Source organism: Oryx dammah, unplaced genomic scaffold (assembly GCF_014754425.2).
Source record: "Oryx dammah isolate SB20612 unplaced genomic scaffold, SCBI_Odam_1.1 HiC_scaffold_7, whole genome shotgun sequence".
NCBI classification, from domain to species: Eukaryota; Metazoa; Chordata; class Mammalia; order Artiodactyla; family Bovidae; genus Oryx; species Oryx dammah.
In genome coordinates this window covers 33,647,034-33,663,089 of record NW_024070191.1, presented here as the reverse complement: position 1 = coordinate 33,663,089, position 16,056 = coordinate 33,647,034, and the positions used below count along the sequence as shown (strand labels likewise).

General features: G+C 40.7%; 1 protein-coding gene across 1 annotated transcript in view; it reads right to left on the bottom strand.

The window, feature by feature from the left end:
* Nucleotides 1-4,584: 4,584 nt before the first annotated feature.
* LOC120865697 (disintegrin and metalloproteinase domain-containing protein 18-like) overlaps nt 4,585-16,056 on the bottom strand; it is a 111,611-nt gene continuing 100,139 nt past the window's right edge. Inside the window, exons 18-19 of the mRNA XM_040243015.1 lie at nt 12,742-12,898; nt 4,585-4,627 (exon numbers count right to left, since the gene is read on the bottom strand). Of these exons, the coding sequence (XP_040098949.1) occupies nt 4,585-4,627; nt 12,742-12,898 (200 nt within the window). The remainder of the gene's footprint in view (nt 4,628-12,741; nt 12,899-16,056) is intronic.

The following is a 16,056-nucleotide window of genomic DNA, read 5'->3' as shown; positions in this document are numbered from 1 at the left end:
ATTTATTTTTACTTCTTCATTTATTATGTGTGCATGCATGCTCAGCTGTGTCTGACTCTTTGTGACCCTGTGGACGGTAGCCCACAAGATTCTTCTGTCCATGGGATTATCCGGGCAACAGTATTGGAGTGGGTTGCCATTTCCTCCTCCAGAGGACCTTTCCGACCCAGGGATCAAACCAGTGTCTCCTCTGTCTCCTGAGTTGGCAGGTGATTACCACTGAGCCACCTGGGAAGCCCCTTATTTTCCTTGTTGTGGTCAATTTTGTTGAGTGACACTGTATATTCTTCAGAAGTATGAGAAGCATTCTTCAGAAGCATTATTTACAGTAGAGACAGAGCATAAGTACATCTTGATTACAAAAGCTTTCTCTATTTCTCGGGATACTGACAAGTCTGGTTGTTTCTGATTCTTAGCTAAGACAAGGACAGTAACGCTCTGTTTAGGGTTCAAAACTCCCCTGGTCAAGGTTAGTTCTGTTGTTTTTCCCCAACTAGTTCAATAAGGCTGGCTTGGCTTCTTAAAACTTCACTGAAAACTTTGTAAGGAGTTCTCCCAAAGCGAAGATTCCGCCTATAAATCTTATGATTTTTAGCCAGAGACTCAACATATTCCCAGAGCAGAGAGATTGGGTTAGTGTGGAACTAGCTCATCAGGGATGCTTCACGGATTCTTGATATTTGCTTGAATTCTTTCTCTTGCTGCAATATAGGTTGTATCATTAAATAAAAACCTCCTACGTGACATCCATAGAATCGAGTGAGTCAAAACAAAGAGCAAAAAGAGAAAAACAATACATAAGCTTCATTTGGTTCAATTTATTCATTGACAGAATGCTTATTTTTGTTGTTCAAATGTTTCTTAAAAATTTTATGATTTGCCAATCAACATTTGAGGTAACCATTTACATATCCCTCTATGGAAATGATTTGAAAATTTCTCCTTGTCATGCTATCGGTTTTCATGTTATATATGCTGAGGATGTTTTATTAAATTCCTACAAATTTGGAATTTTTATCTGTTTCATGTGAACTGAATATTTTAAATAATGAGGCTTTCTCATGTTGGGTGTGTGTGTCTGTGTGCATGTGTGTGTACCAAATGCTGTCTTTTTCCTGCTATTATCATGGGTCCTCATGTTTTCTTTGTTAGCATTTCCCAGTGTACATTTGTTATACTCTCTTAAACATTTCAGCATCTCCAGCTATTCATTAGGTGGGGGCTGTAATAGCTTTTATGAATACACAATTGCTGGTGTTTCTTGGTGCCACAAAGTGAGCCAGTCAGAAGTTGATGTATGGCAAAACCAATACAATATTGTAAAGTAATTCGCTTCCAATTAAAATAAATTTTAAAAAAAGTAGACCATTCAGTCTATAAAAGCTGCCCCAGTCTCTAACATAATTTTTCAGTTGACAATTGCAGATGTTCCTCTCAGAGCTTGCTGCTGCCGCTGCTGCTGCTAAGTCGCTATAGTCGTGTCCAACTCTGTGCGACCCCATAGACGGCAGCCCACCAGGCTCCCCCGTCCCTGGGATTCTCCAGGCAGGAACACTGGAGTGGGTTGCCATTTTCTTCTCCAATGCATGAAAGTGAAAAGTGAAAGTGAAGTCGCTCAGTCGTGTCTGACTCTTTGCGATCCCATGGACTGCAGCCCACCAGGCTCCTCTATCCATGGGATTTTCCAGGCAAGAGTACTGGAGTGGGTTGCCATTGCCTTCTCCGTGAGAGCTTGCTACTGGGATTCTAATTGTTGGATTCTTATCCGATCCCTGTGCTTCTTTACATCAATATTTCTTTCTTCTTGAAAACAAAGTGTCCTGTCGAAAGTTGCTAACTATTACTAAAACAGAAGTCGAAACCAGAAAAAGACTGACAACTAACAAAATGATTCCAAGTCAGCATGCAGAAAGGCATCTCTTGTTAAGGCCTAACCAAAAAATACCTGTTCAAAGTGAAGCATTCATTTAGGATGTTCACAAAAGCAGAAGAGGAGAAGCCTGAAGAGGAGATGTGGAGAGGCCTCAGGAAGACAGGCATTGCTATTTTTGTGAATGGGAGTCAAACATAATGCAACTTTTCTGGTAGACCTTTTCAATATTTATCAATTTTTTTTTTTTTTTTACAGTGGCTCGTCTGTTGATCCTACCAAGATGACTATTCAAGAAGGTTTATGAGACTATCTGCTGTGCTTAATCACTCAGTTGTGTCCGAGTCTTTGCGATCCCCTGGACTCTAGCCTGCCAGACACCTCTGCCCATAGGAATTTTCCAGGCACGAATACTGGAGTGGGTTGCCATGCCCTCCTCCAGGGGATCTTCCTAACCTAGGGATCAAACCCAGGTCTCCAGTGTTGGAGGCAGATTCTTTACTGTCTAGCCACCAAGGAAGCCCATGAAACTATCTACATGTCTAAAATGTGTTACACTATGTTACATATAAGATATCCAACAGTTAGGGAAAATAATGTCAGAGCTATATGATCATAAAAATAATCCTAACTCTACCCATAAGAGATAAAGTCAATTACAACTCACATACATGCTCATTAAAAATATGCATGCATGTGTGTATGCATGGCTCTAAACCTTCAGTCTCCTTCAAATTTACTGTCTTTAGAAAGTGAGGTGGCCATTCACCTTCTTAACAAGTCTCTGTACTGTCTACATTTCATTTTGCATAATGCACATATTTTACTATGTTAATAAAATAAAAAATAACATTACCAAGATTTATATATGCACATGTGTCTAAATACAGGCATGAAGATATTCTTTATATATTTTCATTTTTAAATCATGCTACAACACAAATATTGGTATGGCTTCTCTTACATAGAAGACATTTTTAAATGTACATCTTTTATAGAAAACAGTCTGGTAGACTGTAGATGCCTTCTTGTGTGACAAGAACTCAAGGCATCTTTTCCCTCTGAGTCTATTTCATAATGTTCATCTATTACTTGAGAAATGAAAACAATAACACTGTCATTAGAACACAAAATTTCAACAAGGGATATGCATGCTTTGATTTGGGTCTTGCACTCCATTAAAAAAAATTTTTTTTTAAGTTATTTCTTAATTACATGTGTTTTTGAAATTCCACTGTCAGTATCTTTCCCAGTCTTCTGCAGCACTGCAATTTGTAGAAGTGATGTTTGAGTCTGCAGTAAGGAAGAGAGGAGTGAGCATTCCCCCAGTCCAGGGCAGCATTCATTCTTATTTGTCCCTTCCTATCACATCACTTGTGGATCTTCCAAGCCCCAGTGGGCGCGCACACACACACAGACACAGACACACACACACACCCCAAAAATCATACTGTGTAGGGTTTTAAGAAGAGGTCCCCAGGACCCCATCCAGGATCCTCTCTCTACCCCCACCCCCACCCCATCTCCCTGGAAGACCTGTGTCCCCGTCAACTATCCCAGTCCTGCTCTGAGCTCTCTGACCAGCGGGCCTGGCAGAACCCTGAAACTGGGCAGGACTCCAAGCAAACCCGGGCTCCCTCAGCCTGGCCTGGGCTCCTGGGGCCAGGAGAGCAACGCCCTCAACCCCCGCACCAAGGGACACTGTGATGATGGGCCCCCCCTCCTATCCGGCAGGGTCCTCACTTACGATGGCCCGCGGAGACCAGCCAGCCCAGCCCTGTGAGGAGGAGCAGGAGAGACAACATTGCGTGGCTGGCCTCGCCTCAGGGAGGGCGGTTGACTGGACATGGCTCAAGGGGTTCACCAAGGGCGGGGAGGGGGGATTGGGAGCAGGACCTGGGAGGGGCGTGGCTGGGGCTGAGGGGAGGGATGAAACTAGGGGGTGGGGCGGGCGTGAAAAGAGGAGGGGAGAGGCTGAGGTGGGGTGAGACTGGAGGGAGGGACAGGAGAGGGGAGGAGCATGCCTGAGGGACTGGCCTGGGGCAAGCTGGGCAGTCAGGTGGAGAGGCAGGTCTGTTGGAGAGTTGAGTGGATTGAGGGATGGAAGTACAGCTGTGCATTGGGCCTCTCCCAGCTTGGGAACCAGGATTTGCGGCCTTCTGGAGGGGTTCACCAGCGGCTAGGTGTATTTGGGAGTCACAAGGGAGACTTTTTTGAACTGTGGTGTTGGAGAAGACTCTTGAGAGTCCCTTGGACTGCAAGGAGATTCAACCAGTCCATCCTAAAGGAAGTCAGTCCTGAATATTCATTGAGAGGACCAATGCTGACTCTGAAACTCCAATACTTTGGCCAGCTGATGCGAAGAACTGACTCCTTGGAAAACAACTTGATGCTGAGAAAGATTGAAGGCAGGAGGACAAGGGGACAACAGAGGATGAGATGGCTGGATAGCATCACCAATGTTATGGACATGAGTTTGAGTGAACTCAGAGTTGGTGATGGACAGGGAGGCCTGGCGTGCTGCAGTCCATGGGGTCACAAAGAGTTGGACACAACTGAGCGACTGATCTGAACTGAAGGAAGACTTCCTCCTGCCCAAGTGCACTTTATTTTCAAGAATTTGACATTTTAAGTGTATTTAGGGATAGCATAAGGGTTAAAAAACACTTTCTTCTCTTCATGTAAGCATTTTGTTGGTGAAGTGCTTAGCTATATTAGTTGTCCATGTCATAGCGTTCTGGTACAATGGCTGAATGACTAGGGGAAGAAAAAGAAAATACAAATTTACAATCTGTTTAGTAGTAGACAGTTTCATACTTTAACTATATCTACTGTCAGATTTCTTTTTTAAGTCTCAGATCAAAACAAGCACTCAAAGGAACAGAGAGAGTGAAAAATAAAGAATCAGTGGATTCCAGATGTACAAGTTACACTTAGAAAATGCAGAGGAGCCAGAGATAACATCAGTTGTATCATAGAAAAAGCAAGAGAATTCCAGAAAAGCATCTAGTTCTGCTTCATTGACTACCCTAAACCCTTTGACTGTGTGGATCACAACAAACTGTGGAAATTCTTAAACAGATGGAAATACTAGGCCACTTTACGTGCCTCCTGAGAAACCTGTATGCAGGTCAAGAAGCAACAATTAGAAAAGGACATGGAAGAACAGACTGATTCAAAATTGGGAAAGGAGTACGTCAAAGCTGTATGTTGTCACCCTGCTTCTTTAACTTATATGCAGAGTACATCAAGAGAAATACCAGGCTGGATGAATCAAAGCTGGGATCAAGATTGCCGGGACAAATATCAATAACCTCAGATATGCAGATAACACCACCCTTATGGCAGGAAGCAAAGAACTAAAGAGCCTATTGATTAGGGTGAAAGAGGAAAGTGTAAAAGTTGACTTAAAACTCAACATTCAAAAAACTAAGATTATGGCAGCTGGCCTCATTACTTCTTGGAAAATAGGTGGGGAAAATGTGAAAAAAGTGGCAGATTTTATTTTCTTGGGCTCCAAAATCACTGCAGACAGAGACTGCAGACACAAAATTAAAAAAGCTTTCTCCTTGGAAGGAAAGCTACGAGAAACCTAGACAGCATATTAAAAATAGAGACATTACTTTGCTGACAAAGGTCATATAATCAAAACTACGTTTTTTCTGGTAGTCATGTACAGATGTGAGAGTTGGACCATAAAGAAGGCTGTTTTGTGCAGTCACTCAGTCGTGTCCACCTCTTTGTGACACCATGGACTGCAGCACACCAGGCTTCCTGTCCTTTGCCATGTCCTGGAGCTTGCTCAAACTCATGTCCATTGAGCCAGTGATGCCACCCAACCATCTCATCCTCTGTCATCCCCTTCTCCTCCTGCCTTCAATCTTTCCCAGCATTAGGGTCTTTTCTAATGAATCAACTCTTCATATCAGGTGGCCAAAGTATTGGAGCTTCAGCTTCAGCATCAGTCTAAAGAGGGCTGAGCACTGAAGAATTGATACTTTTGAAATGTGGTTCTGTAGAAGACTCTCAAGAGTCCCTTGGACTACAAGGAGATCAAACCAATTAATCCTAAAGAAAATTAACCCTGAATATTCACTGGAAGGACTGATGCTGAGGCTGAAGCTCCAATGCTTTGGCCACCTGATGGGAAGAGCGGACCATTGGAGAGGACACTGATGCTGGAAAGATTTAGGATAGGAGGATAAGAGAGTAACAGAGGATGAGATGGTTGGATGGCATCATCAGCTCAGTGGACATGAGCCTGAGCAAACTCCGGGAGATGGTGAAGGACAGGGAAACCTGGCATACTGCAGTCCATGAGGTCACAAACAGTAAGAAACAACTTAGTAACTGAACAACAACAATTGTATGTATTTATATATGAATACATCAGAGAAGGAAATGGCAACCCACTCCAGTGTTCTTGCCTGGAGAATCCCAGGGATGGCGGAGCCTGGTGGGCTGCCATCTATGGGGTCACACAGAGTCGGACACGACTGAAGTGACTTAGCAGCAGCAGCATATATGAATACATATTTATGTGTATAAATATATAGCTTTAGATTTATTACTTTACTGCTAATTTATCATTTCAGTATGAGGCAAAATAATTACAGCTATGAAATGGTTGAAAATAATGAAAATTTGTTTATTTAGTTTTGTATACTTTTGGTTCTTTGAAAAATCCATGGTTTAGAAAGACTAAAGTGAAAGGCTAAATAGAATATTTCCAGTCACTACAGAGAAAAGAATATGCCTGCCAATACAGGAGATGTGAGTTCGATCCCTGAATCAGGAAGATCCCCTGGAGAAGGAAATGGCTACCCATTTCATTATTTTTGCCTGAGAAATCCTATGGATAAAAGTGCCTGGTGGGCCACAGTCCATGGGGTTGCAAAAGAGTCAGACATGACATAGCCTATTTAATCTGTGGCATGTGGAAAAGATAACACATCTTTCTTTTAGGCAAACTTATTTGCAAATGTGGATAAAGAGAATCACATTCTAGTATTTGAAACTTGGAAAAAGATATATTGCAGAAAAAAAAACTTTACCCTATAAATAAGAAGATGCACTTAATATGAATAAGAAAATAAGAAATATCTAATTTCCTTCATTCAATATTAGACCTACATATATATGTTCAAGATATTCAATGAAGGTGCAAAGGCATTTCGATGAATATAGTCCTTTCAACAAATGACACTGGACTACTTGGCATACATTTGCAAAAATACAAACTTTATCACATATGTCGTACTTTAAAATTTTATTTCAAATTTTGAACAAAAACTGCCTCAAAATGAATCATAGGTCTAAATGTACATTGCAAAGCTATAAATCTTCAAGATGAAAGCATAGGAGAAAATCTGAGTGACCTTGGGTTTGGTGGTGAGTTTTTAAATATAACAGCAAAAGCATAATCCAAGAAGGAAAACAATGATAAAATTTTAAAATGTTTCCTCAGCAAAAAATACCGTGATTTGAATGAAAATATGACACATATCTGAAGAAAAAAAAAACAAAACCTCAATTTTTATCTGATAAAAGAAGAGGCAGCAGAGAATGAGATGGTTAGATGGCATTACCAACTCAATGGAAATGAATTTCAGCAAACTCCAGGAGTTAGTGGGGAAGAGAGGAAACCAGGCTTTGCTACATTTTGCTGTAGCAAAGTTTGCTACAGTTTGCTACAGTTGGTTTGCTACAGTTCATAGGGTTGCAAAAATTCAGACCACCCAGCTACAACAAATACGTGATAAATGACTTATCTGCAGGATATCTAAGGACAATTGTGTGTATACATGTGTTGTATACACATATCAGATTCATATATCTGTCTGTTGTGAGGTTCTAGAAGCAATGAAACCCAAATAGCAAGGTGCAAACCTAGCATCTAGATCTGTAAAATTGTTTTCCAATAAAAGAAACCAACAATCCTTGTAGAAAAGGCTGCATCTAGGGCTGTGACAGGAATAGCGGTGGTAAGGAGATACCCCTCGTCCAAGGTAAGGAGCAGCGGCTGTGAAGAGATACCCCACGCCCAAAGTAAGAGAAACCCAAGTAAGATGGTAGGTGTTGCAAGAGGGCATGAGAGGGCAGACACACTGAAACCATACTCACAGAAAACTAGTCAATCTAATCACACTAGGACCACAGCCTTGTCTAACTCAATGAAACCAAGCCATGCCTGCGAGGCAACCCAAGAAGGGCTGGTCATGATGGAATGGTCTGATAGAGAGTGGTCCACTGGAGAAGGGAATGGCAAGCCACTTCAGTATTCTTGCCTTGAGAACCCCATGAACAGTATGAAAAGGCAAAATGAGAGGATACCAAAAGAGGAACTCCCCAGGTCATTAGGTGCCCAATATGCTACTGGAGATCAGTGGAGAAATAACTCCAGAATGAATGAAGGGGTGGAGCCAAAGCAAAAACAAAACCCAGTTGTGCATGTGACTGGTGATAGAAGCAAGATCCGATGCTGTAAAAAGCAATATTGCATAGGAACCTGGAATGTCAGGTCCATGAATCCAGGCAAATTGGAAGTGGTCAAACAAGAGATGGCAAGGGTGAACGTCGACATTCTAGGAATCAGTGAACTAAAATGGACTGGAATGGGTGAATTTAACTCAGATGACCATTATATCTACTACTGCGGGCAGGAATCCCTTAGAAGAAATGGAGTAGCCATCATGGTCAACAAAAGAGTCTGAAATGCAGTACTTGGATGCAATCTCAAAAGGACAGAATGATCTCTGTTCATCTCCAAGGCAAACCATTCAGTATCACAGTTATCCAAGTCTATGCCCCAACCAGTAATGCTGAAGAAGCTGAAGTTGAACAGTTTTATGAAGACCTACAAGACCTTTCAGAACTAACACCCAAAAATGATGTCCTTTTCATTATAGGGGACTGGAATGCAAAAGTAGGAAGTCAAGAAACACCTGGAGTAACAGGCAAATTTGGCCGTGGAATACAGAATGAAGCAGGGCAAAGACTAATAGAGTTTTGCCAAGAAAATGCACTGGTCATAGCAAACACCCTCTTCCAACAACACAAGAGAAGACTCTACACATGGACATCACCAGATGGTCAACACCGAAACCAGATTGATTATATTCTTTGCAGCCAAAGATGGAGAAGCTCTATACAGTCAACAAAAACAAGACCAGGAGCTGACTGTGGCTCAGATCATGAACTGCTTATTACCAAATTCAGACTCAAATTGAAGAAAGTAGGGAAAACAGCTAGATGATTCAGGTATGACCTAAATCAAATCCCTTATGATTATACAGTGGAAGTGAGAAATAGATTTCAGGGACTAGCTCTGATACATAGAGTGCCTGATAAACTATGGAATGAGGTTCGTGACATTGTAGAGGAGATAGGGATCAAGACCATCCCCATGGAAAAAAAATGCAAAAAAGCAAAATGGCTGTCTGGGGAGGCCTTACAAATAGCTGTGAAAAGAAGAGAGGCAAAAAGCAAAGGAATAAAGGAGAGATATAAGCATCTGAGTGCAGAGTTCCAAAGAATAGCAAGAAGAGATAAGAAAGACTTCTTCAGCCATCAATGCAATGAAATAGAGGAAAAGAACAGAATGGGAAAGACTAGAGATCTCTTCAAGAAAATTAGAGATACCAAGGGAACATCTCATGCAAAGATGGGCTCGATAAAGGACAGAAATGGTATGGACCTAACAGAAGCAGAAGATATTAAGAAGAGGTGGCAAGAATATACAGAAGAACTGTACAAAAAAGATGTTCATGACCCAGATAATCATGATGATGTGATCACTAATCTAGAGCCACACATCTTGGAAAGTGAAGTCAAATGGGCCTTAGAAAGCATCTCTATGAACAAAGCTAGTGGAGGTGATGGAATTCCAGTTGAGCTGTTTCAAATCCTGAAAGATGATGCTATGAAAGTGCTGCACTCAATATGCCAGCCAATTTGGAAAACTCAGCAGTGGCCACAGGACTGGAAAAGGTCAGTTTTCATTCCAATCCCAAAGAAAGGCAATGCCAAAGAATGCTCAAACTACTGCACAATTGCATTCATCTTACATGCTAGTAAAGTAATGTTCAAAATTCTCCAAGCCAGGCTTCAGCAATACGTGAACCGTGAACTCCCTGATGTTCAAGCTGGTTTTAGAAAAGGTAGAGGAATCAGAGATCAAATTGCCAACATGCGCTGGATCATGGAAAAAGCAAGAGAGTTCCAGAAAAACATCTATTTCTGTTTGATTGACTATGCCAAAGCCTTTGACTGTGTGGATCACAATAAACTGTGGAAGATTCTGACAGAGATGAGAATACCAGACCACCTAACCTGCCTCTTGAGAAATATGTATGCAGGTCAGGAGGCAACAGTTAGAACTGGACATGGAAAAACAGACTGGTTCCAAATAGGAAAAGGAGTACGTCAAGGCTGTATATTGTCACGCTGCTTATTTAACTTCTATGCAGAGTACATCATGAGAAACGCTGGACTGGAAGAAACACAAGCTGGAATCAAGATTGCTGGGAGAAATATCAATAACCTCAGATATGCAGATGACACCACTCTTAGGGCATAAAGTGAATAAGAGCTAAAAGCCAGTGAAAGAGGAGAGTGAAAAAGTTGGCTTAAAGCTCAACATTCAGAAAATGAAGATCCTGGCATCTGGTCCCATCACTTCATGGGAAATAGATGGGGAAACAGTGGAAACAGTGTCAGACTTTATTTTGGGGGGGGGGCGCCCAAATCACTGCAGATGGTGATTGCAGCCATGAAATTAAAAGATGCTTACTCATTGGAAGAAAAGTTATGACTAACCTAGATAGTATATTCAAAAGCAGAGACATTACTTTGCCTACTAAGGTCCGTCTAGTCAAGGCTATGGTTTTTCCTCTGGTCATGTATGGATGTGAGAGTTGGACTGTGAAGAAGGCTGAGTGTTGAAGAATTGATGCTTTTGAACTGTGGTGATGGAGAAGACTCTTGAGAGTCCCTTGGACTGCAAGGAGATCCAACCAGTCCATTCTGAAGGAGATCAGCCCTGGGATTTCTTTGGAAGGAATGATGCTGAAGCTGAAACTCCAGTACTTTGGCCACCTCATGCGAAGAGTTGACTCATTGGAAAAGACTCTGATGCTAGGAGGGATTGGGGGCAGGAGGAGAAGGGGACGACCCAGGATGAGATGGCTGGATGGCATCACGGACTCGATGGACGTGAGTCTGAGTGAACTCCGGGAGCTGGTGATGGACAGGGAGGCCTGGCATGCTGCGATTCATGGAGTCACAAAGAGTCGGACACGACTGAGCGACTGAACTGAACTGAAGGCTGTGACAAGGAATATACGAGATAATTCTGAAACACCCTTTATAGATCCTGACAGTGAAGAACTACTCAAAAAACAAAAACATATGGGGTATATTTAGCTGCCTTTTTTTTCTTTTTTATAGATTTAAGTATAAGAAGAGAGAAAAATAATCTAACAGGTGTTTTCATGTTATCAGGAAATGCCTAACAAACACTCCTTCCTCCAAGTTATCAAGATTGATATTAAGTTATCAGTTCATATCATTTGTCTTTGATGTGATGCGATGAGAATGATGTTCCAGCTCTGTGAACTTATTACCTAAACCCAGAGCCCTAGCTTAATGCATGATGGAAATAAATATATGGCTATAAGATAAAGCCATTCTTTCCTATCTGGTAAAAATTATGTATTCAAAAGCTCCAGTACACCCCAGGTCTGGTGGGAGAGTTTGTGAAGGAACAGTCATTAAGGCTGGGACAGCATGAATTTTTAGATATAGAGCTGTATTCAGCATGTACATTACTCAGGTTCCCTCAACAACATTACCTGTCAGGGCTTTCTTTGAATTCTCTCTTTTTTTTTTCCTCTGTAAAGTCTCATGATGGCTGATTAAGTCACTTTCTCTTTCAGTGACTATGATCCAACATTTCCCTAAATGATATACATGTGATGTGTGTATAATTGAATATGTCTTCATAAAATGGGCTTCCCTGGTGGCTCAGATGGTAAAGAATCTGCCTGCAATCCGGGGGATCTGGGTACAATCCCTAGGTCAGGAAGATCCCCTGGAGGAGGGCATGACAACCCACTCCAATATTCTTGTCTGGAGAATCCTATGGACAGAGGGGCCTGGCAGACTACAGCCTACAGGGTCACAAAGAGTCAGACAGGACTGAGCAACTAAGCACAACACACAATAATAGATTTCAAAGAAAATGTCACTTTGAGGCTAAAATCCTCATTCATGCTGTCACATATTGGGATTAATATAAAGGTTTCTTGCCTTCAGTGAGTTAAAGAGGTCATCAGAAAGGAAGATGCACAAAAGTAAATATCATGCACAAGTTTGTAAGAAACAGTATCTAATTTCAGAGGAATTCTGCAGAGATTTTTTAACAACATTTGAGACTACTAAAGAGATAGAAATATTTTGAGGTTCAAGGATTTATTAATGACATTTTTAATATAATTCTAAATTGAAAAAAAAATAATTCTAAATTGGATAAAAAGAATTTCTCTGAAGGAAACAAACACTGCTACTTAATTTAGATCCACTTAGGAACTTAAAATGATATACCAAATATAGTTTTCTCGTATTAAGTCCCTAGTACACTGTGGAATATGCATCAGGAAAACAGTTTTAGAGCAGTCAAAATTTTGATTTGTCTTAATATACTAATAATGGACTATTGGGAAAACAGAATGGACAAAAGGACATTTGTTTAGATTTTAAAATAGCACATATTTCATAATAAATATAACAAATATTATATACTTATGAATTTTTACACTGGTTAATGACTAGCACAATTTAAGATACTAAATTATTTGCAAAATCTTACTTACCCCTCATATTCCACACTCTCTTTGTTGCATGATTTTCTCATTTCATTTCGCTTCATGATCATAATGGTGAAAATTATGAAAAAGGGCAGAAAAATGTAGAAACTTAAAATAAGCCAGTTTTGATGTGTATTGTAGCCTTTTTTAGTAAACATTGTATCTGGAAGTGAAACACAGAAATAGGTGGATATTCACTGAATGTTTGAATAAATTTCTATTTATCTCACTTTAATCATATGCATCCTGGAGGAGGGAATGGCAACTCACTGCAGTATTCTTGCCTGGAAAATTCCATGGACAGAGGAACCTGATGGGCTTCAGTCTATGGGGTTGCAAAGAGTTGGGCAGCAATCATATGCATACATGTAAAATCATATACATAATTGAAAGTTTAAGACCTTGCAAACTGTCATATATGAGGAAATAAAAGGGCATTTAAGCTCATACCCCAAACTACAATTGCATAGTTTTCATAGGCTTACTCAGTTCAGTCAGTTCAGTCGTTCAGTCGTGTCCAACTCTTTGAGACCCCATGGACTGTAGCATGCCAGGCCTCACTGTCCACCACCAACTCCTGGAGCTTGCTCAAACTCATATCCATTGAGTCAGTGATGCCATCCAACCATCTCATCCTCTGTCGTCCCCTTCTCCTCCTGCCTTCTATCTTTCCCAGCATCAGGGTTTTTTTTCCAATGAGTCAGTTCTTCACATCAGGTGACCAAAGTATTGGAGGCTTACTAGTCATCTTTTATGCATATTTTGAAAGTATTATGATACTGTATATGCAGTTTGAAGTCTGTTTACTACATTCATCTTATTTATTTTAAAGGTGACATATTAGTAGGGCTTAAGTTAAAAATTTAGCAATATGCTGTGAAAAGCCCCGATCCACTACCTTGTCAAGTCACATAGTTTTGCTCCTCAAAGGAAACCATTTTTAAATGACTATGTTTCTCCATCCAGTATTTATATTTTATACATGTGAATAAAATCCATTTCTATACCCATACTTGTGTCTGTATCTACCTATATGTAATGAGTGTCTTGTGCGTGTTTTTTCCATCTTGTTGACAGTCAACAATATAGTATGCCCTTTTGCTGTCTTAAAAAATTCAAATATTACACAATTCCCAAAAGGAGACATGGAGAAGGCAATGGCACCCCACTCCAGTACTCCTGCCTGGAGAATCCCATGGACGGAGGAGCCTGATAGGCTGCAGTCCATGGGGTCGCTGAGGGTCAGACACGACTGAGCGACTTCACTTTCACTTTTCACTTTCATGCATTGGAGAAGGAAATGCCAACCCACTCCAGTGTTCTTGCCTGGAGAATCCCAGGGACAGGGGAGCCTGGTGGGCTGCCGTCTATGGGGTTGCACAGAGCCAGACACAACTGAAGCAACTTAGCAGCCGCAGCAGCAAAAGTACACAATAAATAAATATATTAGCAAAGAATTAGAAAAATAATCCAGATCTCAAGACATACTCTGCTAGAGTCTCAAAAGCACACACCAGGACATTTTCTAATCATAATTCTGTTCTCCAATTAAAATAAATAAATTTATATGAAAAACAAAACAAAACAAAAGATACTGCTTTCCTCTATTACTATTTAGTTAGATTTTTCACAGAAATGTAACAATACTAACAGACATGCATTCACGTCATCATTTTATAGCTCAAAGTATTTTTTAAATTGAACACATCTATTTAACCTAGATAGTATATTCAAAAGCTGAGACATTACTTTGCCGACTAAGGTCTGTCTAGTCACGGCTATGGTTTTTCCTGTGGTCATGTATGGATGTGAGAGTTGGACTGTGAAGAAGGCTGAGCGCCGAAAAATTGATGCTTTTGAACTGTGCTGTTGGAGAAGACTCTTGAGAGACCATTGGACTGCAAGGAGATCCAACCAGTCCATTCTGAAGGAGATCAGCCCTGGGATTTCTTTGGAAAGAATGATGCTAAAGCTGAAACTCCAGTACTTTGGCCATCTCATGCAAAGAGTTGACTCACTGGAAAAGACTCTAATGCTGGGAGGGATTGAGGGCAGGAGGAGAAGGGGACGACAGAGGATGAGATGGCTGGATGGCATCACTGACTCGATGGACGTGAGTCTGAGTGAACTCCGGGAGTTGGTGATAGACCGGGAGGCCTGGCATGCTGCGATTCATGGGGTCGCAAAGAGTTGGACACGACTGAGCGACTGAAACGAACTGATGTAACCAGCACCAAATCCAGGAAAAGTAACATTATCAGCATCTCACTACCTCCATTCTACTTTCTTTCAGCCATCATCCATGGAAAATCACTAATCCATGGGTCATTTTTGACAGATTATAATGGAGAAGGAAATGGCAACCCACTTCAGTGTTCTTGCCTGGAGAATCCCAAGGATGGGAGAGCCTGGTAGACTGCCATCTATGGGGTAGCACAGAGTTGGATATGACTGCGACTGAAGCGACTTAGCAGCAGCAGCAACCTTTATATAGAGTTATGTTGTATGTATTTATGTCCTATCTGATTTTTCGGCTCCATATTACCTTATTTGGGGATTTGGCCAAATTATTGTTTATAATTGTAAAATATTCATTCTCATCACTCATACAATATCTTTATATAGAAATAACAGCTATAAATACATTGTTTCTTATGAGCATTTGGGTAACTTGCAATTATGAGTGTTATGAATAGTGCTGCTATGAATATTATACTACATGTCTCTTAGTCAATGTATGTGTGCATATCTCACAGGTATATGCCCTTGGGAATGTGATGCTTACTTATACTGTATGCCTAAATCAAACATTTGTAACTTTTCCAGTGATTTTCCTAAGTGATTGCAGGAATTACATTCACATCAGCAATGGATGAGAGTCTTGGTATAACTGGTATTTTCCTTCTTTTATTATATAGTTATTCTTGTGACAAACTGACTCATTTGAAAAGACCCTGATGTTGGGAAAGATTGAAGACAGGAGGAGAAGCAGATGACAGAGGATGAGATGGTTGGGTGGCATCACCAACTCAATGTACATGAGTCTGAGTAAACACCAGGAGTTGGTGATGGACAGGGAGGCCTGGCGTGCTACAGTCCACGAGGTAGCAAAGAGTCAGACACAACTCAGCAACTGAACTGAACTGAACTGATTCTTCGTATATGATGAAATGTGAACACTATAACTGTACAATGGATAAGATATAGCAAATGAGGCATACATTTAAAATATTATTTTTTGTTTTGATAGTTATGGATTTTCTTCAGTTAATGTAAAATTCTTATCAGTATTGGTAAGGAAAATAAGTTTAATGTCTGAGA